Source organism: Rhinoderma darwinii, chromosome 5, assembly GCF_050947455.1.
Source record: "Rhinoderma darwinii isolate aRhiDar2 chromosome 5, aRhiDar2.hap1, whole genome shotgun sequence".
In the NCBI taxonomy this organism is placed as follows: Eukaryota; Metazoa; Chordata; class Amphibia; order Anura; family Rhinodermatidae; genus Rhinoderma; species Rhinoderma darwinii.
The window spans coordinates 204,083-218,486 of NC_134691.1; the positions used below are offsets into that span (position 1 = coordinate 204,083).

The following is a 14,404-nucleotide window of genomic DNA, read 5'->3' on the forward strand; positions in this document are numbered from 1 at the left end:
CGCACTGTGACTATAAGGCCTAATTCACACGTACGTGTCCATTTTGCGTGCGTAAAAAAACGCAGCGTTTTTCCTGCGTTGCAGTTCCGTGTGACATCAGTGTATGGTGCGTGTCAGCGTTTTTAGCAACTGTTGCGTAAATCACACACAGCACACGGGTGTGCTGTCCGTGATTTTCACGCACCCATTGGCTTCAATGGGTGCGTGATGCGCAAAAAATGACCAAGTATAGGACATGCAGTGAGTTTCACGCAGCGGATACACGCTTCGTGAAAAACACTGATTGTCTGTATGGCCCCATTGACTTGCATAGGTCCGTGTGATGTACGTTGTTTTCACGCGCGTATCACGGACGTGAAATACGCTTGTGTAAATAAGGCCTTAGGGTGTATTCAGACATTGCAAATGTGGTGCGCTTAAAACCGTATCCGACAACCACATACATATTTACCTCAATTTGATCCGGTTGAGTTTTATTTTTACTGCAATCGGAACGTCTGAAAGTATTCGGCACACAAAGTCGTTGGTTTTAATTTCTTAGAATTTATTGTATTAGATGCCAGGGGTTTGGTGCGTGCAACGTTTCGGTCAAAGGACCTTCGTCAGGCACACGTTCCCACTGGTCGCTGGTATGTCCAGATGATCGGCGCTGTCATCAGTATGGCGGGTTTCCGCCATACTGAGCGCCAAAACAAGCGGAAACCCGCCATACTGATGACAGCGCCGATCATCTGGACATACCAGCGACCAGTGGGAACGTGTGCCTGACGAAGGTCCTTTGACCGAAACGTTGCACGCACCAAACCCCTGGCATCTAATACAATAAATTCTAAGAAATTAAAACCAACGACTTTGTGTGCCGAATACTTTCTTTAAATACGATTGGGTTGGGACCCCTCCTCTGATCTGGTGCAATCTGAACCAATCTCTACCAGTCTGAATACACCATTAGGCCCCATATACACAGTCCGTGATTACGGGCACGGCCGGCTGCGGACAGTCACCCGCATTTGCGGGCTGTGCTCCCATTATAAAGTATGGGAGCACGGTCCGTAAAATTAAAAAATAGGACGTGTCCTATTTTTTACAGAAGCTTTCTACGGCCTGGACACCTTTCCGTGAATATTCGGGAAGGTGGTCGTCGGCCATAGAAATCAATGGGTCCGTAATTACGGATGAAATCTACGGTTGTTTGCCTGGGGCCTTAGTCTCACTCTCCAGAAATCATCACAGGCAATACTGGTGACTGCTAGAGATCGAGCCCGTCCTGCAGGCTAGGCCGCGCGTCGTCCCGGAGAGGAGAACAACCCCCGGTCCTGCTGATACAGACATACCTTTTATGCTCCTTCTAATAAAAAATGCATTTCTTAAACGAGATTGATCGATGTAAATGTGGTCGTAAAGCAACACCTTAAATCAAGTCTTCGTCTGAAGTCATTTCTATCCTGATAAATCTATTAGATTGAAATCAATAAACTCTGCCCAACAACAGCAAACGCTGCTGGGTAAATCCTGCCGTCAATTTGTTTAATTCAGGGGTACACGTCTATACCGGGTCCACGGGCCGCATTGTACCAATAATGCAACTAAATCAGTAAAGTATGAACAATGGCGCTGTACAAAGGAAACCCGGGCACGCTATATAATGCGAAAAACGCAACTTAAAAAAAATAAAAATCTCATGCTTACCCAGCAGTCTGTGTTCCTCCCTCCAGCACGGCCTCCTGGGATGAGTCTTCATCCCATGTGACTGTCGCTGCAGCCAATCACAGGCCAATCACAGGCTGCAGCGGTCTCCTGGGATGAGGCTTCGTCCCATGTGACTGTCGCTGCAGCCAATCACAGGCCAATCACAGGCTGCAGCGGTCTCCTGGGATGAGGCTTCGTCCCATGTGACTGTCGCTGCAGCCAATCACAGGCCAATCACAGGCTGCAGCGGTCTCTTGGGATGAGGCTTCGTCCCATGTGACTGCCACTGCAGCCAATCACAGGCCAATCACAGGCTGCAGCGGTCTCCTGGGATGAGGCTTCGTCCCATGTGACTGTCGCTGCAGCCAATCACAGGCCAATCACAGGCTGCAGCGGTCTCCTGGGATGAAACGTTTTACGCAGTGGACATTCCAGGTGAAAAACTGCACCACAGTTGGGTGGGCTTTTTCGCCCTGGGGTACGTGGTGTTCATATATCAGCATCAGGTCAGACACAATGCATTACATTAGTTTGCAAACAGGTAAGATGCCATGTGGTCGCTGTAACCTCAGTCCAGCATCATAGGCAAGGTGAGCGAGGGCAAGAAGCAAGTATGAGACTCAGACCCAAGTATATTCTCCGATTCATAGGGGGACGACGTCTCTGGTGCTTCTTATCTTTCCGGGGAATAATAGGATCAGACAGTAATAATCCATTCTGTCCAATCTTTACACTCAATGGACCCCTATAGACTCCATTGACTTGTGGTCTGTCAGGTTTTCCCTCAGAGTTTTGGTATTTTTACGACAAGAGTAGCGCTATAGACTAAAATATACCCCTGGCAGAAGCCATCAAACACAAATGTGAACAGAGGGTCCTGCCCGTCGATATCAATCTAAGACGAGAACGGCTGGCGCTCGGTCCCAGTCACACGGGTTCTGTCTGAAATCTCGGTTGCATTTATCTGTTCCTGTAGTTGGAGAATTTTTCTGCTTTTATACTTTAATAAACTGCTACAAATTCTATTAAGTCTCTAACAAAACCAAGTGACATTTGTGGGTTTTGATACAAGACTCAATCTTACCCCGGGTTCTCCTATAATTGTCTGAAATATCAGGATTGTGACCTTGTGGCAACATTGTGCTGACATGTGATAGCGTATAACGCTTGTCCTGTGATACAGAAAATATCCAGGAAAGAGAAGGAAATCCTCATCACTGCACTGAGCACTCATGTAATAGATACACAGTCTGATGGACGAGAAGCAGAAGTGATTTTATCAGCCCCATACTATACTGCAAACCTCACATCTGTTTATATATATATGGAATTAATCTACATTGACAAAGACAGCCATTGACTTTGGAAATATATTACATGAGCTGCTGGTGGAGTCACTGTGTACATACATTACATTACTTATCCTGTACTGATCCTGAGTTATATCCTGTATTATACTACAGAGCTGCACTCACTATTCTAATGGTGGAGTCACTGTGTACATACATTACATTACTTATCCTGTACTGATCCTGAGTTACATCCTGTATTATACTCCAGAGCTGCACTCACTATTCTAATGGTGGAGTCACTGTGTACATACATTACATTACTTATCCTGTACTGATCCTGAGTTACATCCTGTATTATACTCCAGAGCTGCACTCACTATTCTAATGGTGGAGTCACTGTGTACATACATTACATTACTTATCCTGTACTGATCCTGAGTTATATCCTGTATTATACTCCAGAGCTGCACTCACTATTCTGCTGGTGGAGTCACTGTGTACATACATTACATTACTTATCCTGTACTGATCCTGAGTTACATCCTGTATTATACTCCAGAGCTGCACTCACTATTCTGCTGGTGGAGTCACTGTGTACATACATTACATTACTTATCCTGTACTGATCCTGAGTTACATCCTGTATTATACTCCAGAGCTGCACTCACTATTCTGCTGGTGGAGTCACTGTGTACATACATTACATTACTTATCCTGTACTGATCCTGAGTTATATCCTGTATTATACTCCAGAGCTGCACTCACTATTCTGCTGGTGGAGTCACTGTGTACATACATTACATTACTTATCCTGTACTGATCCTGAGTTACATCCTGTATTATACTCCAGAGCTGCACTCACTATTCTGCTGGTGGAGTCACTGTGTACATACATTACATTACTTATCCTGTACTGATCCTGAGTTACATCCTGTATTATACTCCAGAGCTGCACTCACTATTCTGCTGGTGGAGTCACTGTATACATACATTACATTACTTATCCTGCACTGATCCTGAGTTATATCCTGTATTATACTCCAGAGCTGCACTCACTATTCTGCTGGTGGAGTTACTGTGTACATTTTCCAGCATCTGTCATTTCCCTTTGATGATGTATAATAATGTTTACTGTAGTTTATAGGTGTAGATAAAGTGTAAATCGGGGGTCAGAGGTGAACATTAGTTTCTGCTGCATTCATCTGGGGGATAGTTTGACATTTCTTGTAGTTCCATGTTAATGTAATTGTAATTATTGTTATTCTGGGGTCCTGCTACGGCTCAGACAGGTGGAAATAGTGATTAGAGTGACTGTCATCACACATTAGTATACGGCTGCATCTGACGTCTGTGTTCTGGATCTCCGCAGGAGGAGGGAGAGCAGTTACTATGGGGGAGGTTTTCCATACAGCGGCATCTCTCATCTCACTTGTTTATGTGGGTACTTTTAGTCTCCCTCATCCCATCACTCGTGATATATCGTTTGCGCCTGGTTCTAGCTGAAGGAGGCTAAAAATAGGGCGCAGAAGCAGATTTTTTTTATTTTTTTTTAAATCGCCATTTAAATATTTTCAAACCCAGACCAGATGCCTAATTAGACCCCAGACCGGACTATAAACGTATCCACCTCTCTCCCGGCTCCATCTCAGCTCCGGGCGGCTGGATCTACGAGAATACAGTAATTGGGGAATTATTTAAGTTCTCAACCCATTGAGACAAATACCATAATTCTGCAACAGAACAGTGCCCCCTAGTGACCAGCATGTAAAATAGTGCATCTTTTGGTACTACCTGCCGAAATCCTCAGGTAATTATCCCGTGTTGCTTAGATAATAAACGGAAATAGATAATAATATTTTATAACAAAACAAATAAGAGACACTTGATAAAAATACTCCATGGTCGGAGCTCCTGGAAAATAGGGATCAGCGCTCGCTGCGTCGGCTGCTCACATTGAGTCACATTTATTGCGGCAAAACTACACGCCGTCAGTTCCTGCTGTATTGCAGCGCAGTTTTTGCCCGTGCATCACAAAATGCTGCAATTTGCGGTAAAGCCGCATGCAGATTTTTTTTTTCATGCGGTTTTTACCACGCATCCAAAAACGTCTCATGTAAATGCTCCCTAAATGTCCTAAGCCAATGAAATGTTGTGTTATGTGGAGTGGCAGTGCATGAGCTGCCGCCCCTCCCCCATTGTATGGTCCTGTATTTCCCTGCGCACCATCTGCTGGGCCTGTGAAGTGTGAATAAGTGGCTGTTTGTCAGCATCGTTGCCAGGCTGCACTTCAGGTCCGGGAACATTATGTAAGGCAAAGACGATGCACCGGCTCTTTGGAAATGATTTAATCGATCTAAAATGTATATAAATCAATGTGCGGCTTGGAGAATACGCGGCAGGTCGCTGAAACTGACCAACAATAGATTCAGAACGCAATCATAACGGAGCTCAGTGTGAGATTAGTGAGTGCTGCGCTACCCTGCGGCTCCGGCACGGGTGACAACCAGTAATGACGGCTCCACTATTGAAAACCGCAGCAGAAAACCGAATGTGTTTACACAGTTTGGTGCATTTTTTTTAATGCATTTTTTGCGGTCAAATATGGAGTTTTTTTATGCAGTTTTTCAATGCGGTTTTAATCGCACCTCAGCGTCTGCATGGACCCTAAATACGCTCCATGGGTCAGTTCACATGTTGCGAAAATACTGAGTTTTTTTTTTGCTACAGAAGGCATTGCGGAAAATCCGCAGCAAATGGATGAAAACAAATCTCATCCTCACCCTGCGTAAATACCGAGCGGAAAAAAACGCTCCGAAACTGACCTGCGCTGCATAATTTTATTCCGCAGCATCTCAATTGTTTTTGCATAAACGCTTATTTGTTGTGGGTTTTACCCATTGAATTTAGGCCGGGTTCACACAGAGTTTTCTGTAGGCGGAAATTCTGCCTCAAGATTCCGTTTGGAAGTTTGAGGCAGATTTTCCTCTCCCTGCACGCCAATTTTCGCTGCATTTTTCGCCCGCGGCCAATGAGCGCCGTGGGCGTAAAACGCTGCGAAATACGCTTTCTCTGCCTCCCATTAATGTCAATGGGAGGTCAGAGGCGTAAACGCCCGAAGATAGGGCATGTCCCTTCTTTCTCCCGCGAGACGGTTTTACCGCTCGCGGGAAAAAGACGCCTCGCCTCCCATTGAAATGAATGGGAGGCATTTTCGGACGGTTTTTGACGGTTTCCGCGGCAAAAAACTTGTCAAAAAACTCTGTGTGAACACAGCCTAAATTGGAAGGTTAATCCTGCAACAAATAGCAGTTACTGCGTTTTTTGCGGTGGGTTCGCAGTGATTCCACCGCAAAAAACGCAACTCAGAAAATAATTAAAACCTCATACTTACCCAGAAGTCTGTGTTCCTCTCCAGCGCGGCCTCCTGGGATGACGCTTCCGCAGCAGACATTCCGGGCCAAAAACTGCACAGTTTGTTGCGTTTTTTCACGCGGAATTCCCTGCGTATCCGCCCCGTGTGAACTCAGCCCATGTGTGGCTGTGACTTATGAAGCCTTGTGGAATAGTCGCTTAATGTGCGTCATTGGCGTCTCACCCGGCCAGTTCCTCTGCGCGTTGCTTTGGATCATGGTCTGATTGTTATAAGGATGTAAGAAACATATGAGATGGAGCCGTTAGGAATGACAATTAATGGATTTTTTTTCTGTTTTTTTTGCAGGCTGGAATGGGTAGAAATCATTGAACCCCGGACACGAGAGTGTATGTACGCCAACCTGATCACAGGGGAATGTGTTTGGGATCCACCCTCCGGCGTCCGAATAAAACGTACCAACGAGAACCAATGGTGGGAACTGTTTGACCCTAATACGTCTCGATTCTACTACTACAATGCCAGCACCCAGAGGACAGTCTGGCACCGGCCACAAAACTGTGATATTATCCCCTTAGCCAAACTACAGACACTGAAACAGAACACAGAGTCGCCCAGGGCATCAACCGAAAACAGCCCAGGACGGGGCAGCAACATCAGCCGGGAAGGAAGCACCAGCTCATCCCTGGAGCAGGAACTGGACGCAGCAGACAAATGTCCCGACCAAGTGAAAACCAATCGACATTCAGCTCCGTATTTTGTGGTGAAGGAGGACACAGACAGGTAATGTGTATTTCATGTTGTCGATCGATCTCCGAGCTAGAAATCTGTGGAAATGGCTTTGCCAGTGTTTCACAAAGGAGAATATTTCCTGTTACAGAAGCTTATTACCTGCATATAAGACAATGGAGGCTGAAATACTTTAACCCCGTAGAGACATCCGACGTACAGCTACGGCGGACGTGCTCTACCTCAACATGACACGGGGTTAGGAGCTGAGCCCGCGCCATACATGGCGGGTGCTCACTGTTTCATACAGCTGACACCCGCCTCTGATCCCGGTTGTTTAACCCCCTCAGATTCCACGATCAATAGCGACTACAGCATATAAATTGTTAGACAGTGGGAGGGGCTCCAGGTCTGCCATCACCTTGTTAGAGGCAAGGCTGAATAGTAGAGCACAGATAAAGGCAATACACTACAATACGTAAGTCTAAGGCCTTGTTCACACGGCGTGTATTCGACACGTTTTTGATGCGTTTTACGTGCCGGAAAACGCGTCAAAGACGCATCCTTTAAGCTTTCTATTGACATCAATGGGAAAAGCGCATTGGAGTGCATATGATGCGTTTTCTTTTACGTGTGCGTGTACAAAAAACGCGTCGAGTAAAAAAAAAAAAAAGCGTCCGCCAATTCTTGGCGCGTAAAATGCACAGAAAATGCGCCCAAAGTCCCATAGTCAATGGGAGTCCTAATTACGCGCCAAACAAATGCGCAAAAAATGCACAGAAAACGCGTCAAAAAAACGCGTCAAAAATGCTCGTATTTTAAAAAGCTCTTTACAAAAACTCTAGCGTTTTTGACACGTTTACACGTCGCTTTTACGGAGTGTCGTATGAACAAGGCCGAACAATTACATGGTAAAGTTACTTAAGGGGTCTAAAAAATACAAAAAAGTGTGATCATTTATTTTTAAATACTAAAAGTTTAAAAAAAACACGTTTCAATATAAAAAATCAATGAAATAAAAAGTGATCAACAATTTGTTTGTAGCAGAAAATGGTATTAATAAAAAACTCCAGCTCACCCCCAAAAAACCAGCCCCTCACCGCTCCATCGACGGAAAAATAAAAAAGTTTTGGCTCTTGGAATGCGATGATGGAAAAATGTAAATGAAAAACAAAAATTGTGTCTCCAAGGGGTTAATATTGATGCTTATATCGACCTCTATTGTCATATTGGGGAAATACGGTTCCTTAATAGGAAATTCTTCGTCAAGGAAACACCTGCATCGCGCATTTTCTGATTGGTTCATCTCACACGGCCGTAGCTACGCGTTGCAGCTTTCTTGCATTTTTGCCGCAGTCTTTCCCTAATGCCTAACTAATATTTGATTCATGGCTTAGAAGGAAGAATTGATCTATGGCCTTACTTTAGGCTGGGGCTGTATGGCAGTGTTTGGTAACATTTCGACATTAGCGTGACTTGCGCACAACCTCAATGGAAAGAAGTCGCAATTTTTTGCATTTTTGTGATTGTAGCAAGACTTGTTACCTCATAGGGAAACATTAAGGCCTCCCACACACGAGCGTGTTCGGTCCGTGATATACAGTCCGTATGCCGGCAGTAATTCCCGGACCGAACACACTGCATGGAGCCGGGCTCCTAGTATCACAGTCATCTATGACGCTAGGACTCGCTGCGGGAAAAGAGTCCCGTACTGTAATCGTGTCTTCAGTACGGGTCAGTAGTTCCGCAGGGAGGCCGGGACTCAACGTCACACATAACTATGACGCTAGGAGCCCGGCTCTCTGCAGTGTGTCCGGTCCGGGAAATACTGCCGACATGCGGTCCGTATATCACAGGCCGAACACGCTTGTGTGAATGCGGCCTAAGGTTGAACTCCGTGATTCTAACTCAACTTGCGGGCTACCAAATGTAACCGCGGAGCTCTAGACCAAATGCATTTATTTAGGGAACAGTGCGCCTCATTTAGCAAAACTGTAAAATTGGACCTGTTGCCCATAGCTACCAATCACAGTACAGCTTTTATTTTTTCAGATCCGTTTAAAAAAAAGCTGAGCTCTGATTGGTTACTCTGGGCAAAAAAAAAGCACCGTTTTTGTTATTACACAGTTGTAATAAATGATGTTAATTGGGGGAAAGCAAACGCTCGCTCATCGACTGTTCGCATATTTTATGCAGCAACAAATATTATCGTTGTCAGGAGCACATCTTCATGTAAACAGGGAGACGCGCTGCCGACATGATGGAAATGTACGGGGACAGGCGGTCGCAGTAATGATCGCTCGTCCCCAGACATAACCAATCATAGTGAAAGGAGAAGATGAGCTCCGATCTAAGTGCTGTCTCGTTTTCATGGCCCATGTTGGCCGGTGTGAAAGGACCTTTACTTAGCAAAGTATTCCGGGATTCTGGCACAAATTGTGTTAAAAAAGAGGTATACGTGGCGCACGCCAAATTTTTGGGTGGGATTTGAACACTTTTTGCACCATTCTCTATTAATAAAGGGTCGTGGCTAAGAGTACTATGCGCTGGCTTTATTAACGACGTGCATAATTTTTTGTGCACAAAATATTGGTGTAGATTAGACGAGCCAAGAGGTGGTGTGAGCGAGAGAAAAGGGTCCTCACATGTTTATCAGGCAGTCTTTGCCATTGTGATAAATTTGGCGCAGTTGCTGCCTGTCTGGTCTAGTTTTCTGCTTTCTATCTTTTGGACAGTATTATTAGATTAGTGTCTAGCTTCTTTTAGTAATGACTATAATGGACACAGAAGGGGACACCCAGTTACAGTCTGCGCCATGATGATTACTGGGACTGTCGTGCTCATAAGGCTCTGTTCACACCTCGTCAGAGCCTTCTGTCGGAGGTATATGTCAGGAGTATTCCCCTATGTATAACTCGAATTGAAGGCTCCCATGTATGCCATGTTATAGCCATACAGTGGCATACGTCGCCCAATGGCCTCAATGTAAAATGAAACCATATGCAGCGTAATATACATTTTGTTTTTGCGGTGACCGCGCAGGCTGCTTTACTTACCTTCACAGTGTTGAAAAAAGTATGCCGACGCAAATCACCCTGACGAAGGGATAACAGACATTCGTCGCATGACTGGGGGCCCATGGCAAAGTTTAAAGGGAACCTGCAGCTTGATTTTAGGGCATTTCGATATACTGTGGGGGAGTAGCATCCTCACATACCCCTCTCAAAACTGCCTGTTTTAGCATTTGGTTTAGAAAGAAGTTATAATACAGTGTGCGCTGTCTGTAGATTACCAGAGCAGACTCCTGAGATGTGTCCAACGGCTTCCTGCAGATGCTCAGATGAAGCCAAGACCGGTACACCTGAACGTATCTCGGGACTCATCTCGGGACTTATCTCAGGACTTATCTCGGGACTCATCTCTGAATTCATCTATGGTCTCATCTCGGGACTTATCTCTGAACTCATCTATCATCTCATCTCGGGACTCATGTCAGGACTTATCTCTGGACTTATATCAGGACTTATCTCTGGAGTCATATCAGGACTTATCTTCTGGACTCATATCGGGACTTATCTCGGGGCTCATCTCGGGGCTCATCTCAGGACTCATCTCGGCACTCGTCTCTGGACTCGTCTCGGGACTCGTCTCGGGACTCGTCTCGGGATTCGTCTCTGGACTCCTCTCGGGACTCCTCTCGGGACTCCTCTCGGGACTCCTCTCGGGACTCATCTTTGAACTCATCTTTGGACTCATCTTTGGACTCCTCTCTGGACTCATCTCGGGACTCATCTCGGGACTCATCTCGGAACTCATCTCTGGACTCATCTCTGGACTCATCTCTGAACTCATCTCTGAACTCATCTCTGAACTCATCTCTGGACTCCTCTCGGGACTCCTCTCGGGACACATCTTTGGACTCATCTCGGGACTCATCTCGGGACTCATCTCTGGACTCCTCTCGGGACTCCTCTCGGGACTCATCTCTGGACTCATCTTTGGACTCATCTTTGGACTCATCTCTGGACTCATCTCGGGACTCATCTCGGGACTCATCTCTGGTCATTTACATACAGCTCATGCTTTATTACAACTTCTTTAGAGACAAAATTCTAAAGCGGACAGTTTTTGGCGGGGCATGTTTAGGATATTAAACCCCAGCAGAATAACGACATGCTGGTTGTTTAGTGCCCGAAAATCTAGTGGCAGCTTCTCTTTAACATATAGCGGGTGCCGGAAACTTTCCTGACCCAAAGGCCGAACGTGTTGACATAACGAGATATGAACCTGTAGGATAACTCTGTGCTCTGATACAAGTCCCTGCTACTGACAACCCACCATCTGTAATCCTTACCTCATGAGAACCGCGTTACTGGAGACTGTCTGAGCTGCCGTCATGTTGTGTGCAGCGGATGACACTCGGCAGCTGCACAGTAATGAATGTATGTGTCCTGATCAGTTATAGCATCTCCTCGTCCATTGTATATACCACATGTCAGGCATTGTAAATAGTCCCATATTTACTGTAACCCTGGACTAGTCGACGACTTTGGTTCTGTTCAGACAGGAATGTCAGGAGCTGCACAATGTGTGTGATAACATCTGTCATTGGTCTTGTGGTGATTGCATTTGCGTTCCCGATAATTGTCCTCTGTAAACGCTCGTTCCCGATAATTGTCCTGTGTATAAAAGAGTATCCGGCACACCAATATAGAAAAAAAGGTATTTTTTTATTTTGTTCTTGTTTCTAATGCCAGTTGCAGAGTGCGACGTTTCGGTCTAGGTGACCTTCATCAGGCACTGAGCCGTGCTGGGCAACTGAATTGACGAGCGCTAGTGGTGCTGATAGCGGCTGGCCGCTGTATCATGGCGCTCTTGTCCTGTGTAAGCGCTCGTTCCCGATAATTGTCCTCTGTAAGCTCTCGTTCCCGATAATTGTCCTGTGTAAGTGCTCGTTCCCGATAATTGTCCTGTGTAAACTCTCGTTCCCGATAATTGTCCTGTGTATACGCTCGTTCCCGATAATTGTCCTGTGTAAACTCTCGTTCCCGATAATTGTCCTGTGTAAACGCTCGTTCCCGATAATTGTCCTGTGTAAACTCTCGTTCCCGATAATTGTCCTGTGTATACGCTCGTTCCCGATAATTGTCCTGTGTAAACTCTCGTTCCCGATAATTGTCCTGTGTAAACGCTCGTTCCCGATAATTGTCCTGTGTAAACTCTCGTTCCCGATAATTGTCCTGTGTAAACGCTCGTTCCCGATAATTGTCCTGTGTAAACGCTCGTTCCCGATAATTGTCCTGTGTAAGCGCTCGTTCCCGATAATTGTCCTGTGTAAACGCTCGTTCCTGATAATTGTCCTGTGTAAACTCTCGTTCCCGATAATTGTCCTCTGTAAACGCTCGTTCCCGATAATTGTCCTGTGTAAGCGCTCGTTCCCGATAATTGTCCTGTGTAAGCGCTCGTTCCCGATAATTGTCCTGTGTAAGCGCTCGTTCCCGATAATTGTCCTGCGTAACCTCTTGTTCCCGATAATTGTCCTGTGTAAACTGTCGTTCCCGATAATTGTCCTGTGTAAGTGCTCGTTCCCGATAATTGTCCTGCGTAAACTCTCGTTCCCGATAATTGTCCTGTGTAAACGCTCGTTCCCAATAATTGTCCTGTGTAAATGCTCGTTCCCGATAATTGTCCTGTGTAAACTCTCGTTCCCGATAATTGTCCTGTGTAAACGCTCGTTCCCAATAATTGTCCTGTGTAAGCGCTCGTTCCCGATAATTGTCCTGTGTAAGCGCTCGTTCCCGATAATTGTCCTGTGTAAGCGCTCGTTCCCGATAATTGTCCTGCGTAACCTCTCGTTCCCGATAATTGTCCTGTGTAAGCGCTCGTTCCTGATATTTGTCCTGTGTAAACTCTCGTTCCCGATAATTGTCCTGTGTAAGCGCTCGTTCCCGATAATTGTCCTGCGTAACCTCTCGTTCCCGATAATTTTCCTGTGTAAACTCTCGTTCCCGATAATTGTCCTGTGTAAGCGCTCGTTCCCGATAATTGTCCTGTGTAAACTCTCGTTCCCGATAATTGTCCTGTGTAAACGCTCGTTCCCGATAATTGTCCTGTGTAAACTCTCGTTCCCGATAATTGTCCTCTGTAAACGCTCGTTCCCGATAATTGTCCTCTGTAAACGCTCGTTCCCGATAAGTGTCCTGTGTAAACGCTCGTTCCCGATAATTGTCCTGTGTAAGCGCTCGTTCCCGATAATTGTCCTGTGTAAGCGCTCGTTCCCGATAATTGTCCTCTGTAAACGCTCGTTCCCGATAAGTGTCCTGTGTAAACGCTCGTTCCCGATAATTGTCTTGTGTAAGCACTCGTTCCCGATAAGTGTCCTGTGTAAACTCTCGTTCCCGATAATTGTCCTGTGTAAGCGCTCGTTCCCGATAATTGTCCTGTGTAAGCGCTCGTTCCCGATAATTCTCCTGTGTAAACTCTCGTTCCCGATAATTGTCCTGTGTAAGCGCTCGTTCCCGATAATTGTCCTGTGTAAGCGCTCGTTCCCGATAATTGTCCTGTGTAAGCGCTCGTTCCCGATAATTGTCCTGTGTAAACTCTCGTTCCCGATAATTGTCCTGTGTAAGCGCTCGTTCCCGATAATTGTCCTGTGTAAGCGCTCGTTCCCGATAATTGTCCTGTGTAAGCGCTCGTTCCCGATAATTGTCCTGTGTAAACTCTCGTTCCCGATAAGTGTCCTGTGTAAGCGCTCGTTCCCGATAATTGTCCTGCGTAACCTCTCGTTCCCATAATTGTCCTGTGTAAGCGCTCGTTCCCCATAAGTGTCCTGTGTAAGTGCTCGTTCCCGATAATTGTCCTGTGTAAATGCTCGTTCCCGATAATTGTCCTGTGTAAACTCTCGTTCCCGATAATTGTCCTGTGTAAACGCTCGTTCCCGATAATTGTCCTGTGTAAGCGCTCGTTCCCGATAATTGTCCTGTGTAAACTCTCGTTCCCGATAATTGTCCTGTGTAAGCGCTCGTTCCCGATAATTGTCCTGTGTAAACTCTCGTTCCCGATAATTGTCCTGTGTAAACGCTCGTTCCCGATAAGTGTCCTGTGTAAACGCTCGTTCCCGATAATTGTCCTGTGTAAGCGCTCGTTCCCGATAATTGTCCTGTGTAAGCGCTCGTTCCCGATAATTGTCCTGTGTAAACGCTCGTTCCCGATAATTGTCCTGTGTAAACGCTCGTTCCCGATAATTGTCCTGTGTAAGCGCTCGTTCCCGATAATTGTCCTCTGTAAACGCTCGTTCCCGATAAGTGTCCTGTGTAAACGCTCG

General features: G+C 45.9%; 1 protein-coding gene across 1 annotated transcript in view; it reads left to right on the forward strand.

Moving 5' to 3' along the window:
* ARHGAP39 (Rho GTPase activating protein 39) overlaps window positions 1–14,404 on the forward strand; it is a 141,656-nt gene that overhangs the window by 65,578 nt on the left and 61,674 nt on the right. The window contains exon 2 of the mRNA XM_075827926.1: window positions 6,700–7,134. Within this exon, the coding sequence (XP_075684041.1) occupies window positions 6,700–7,134 (435 nt within the window). The remainder of the gene's footprint in view (window positions 1–6,699; window positions 7,135–14,404) is intronic.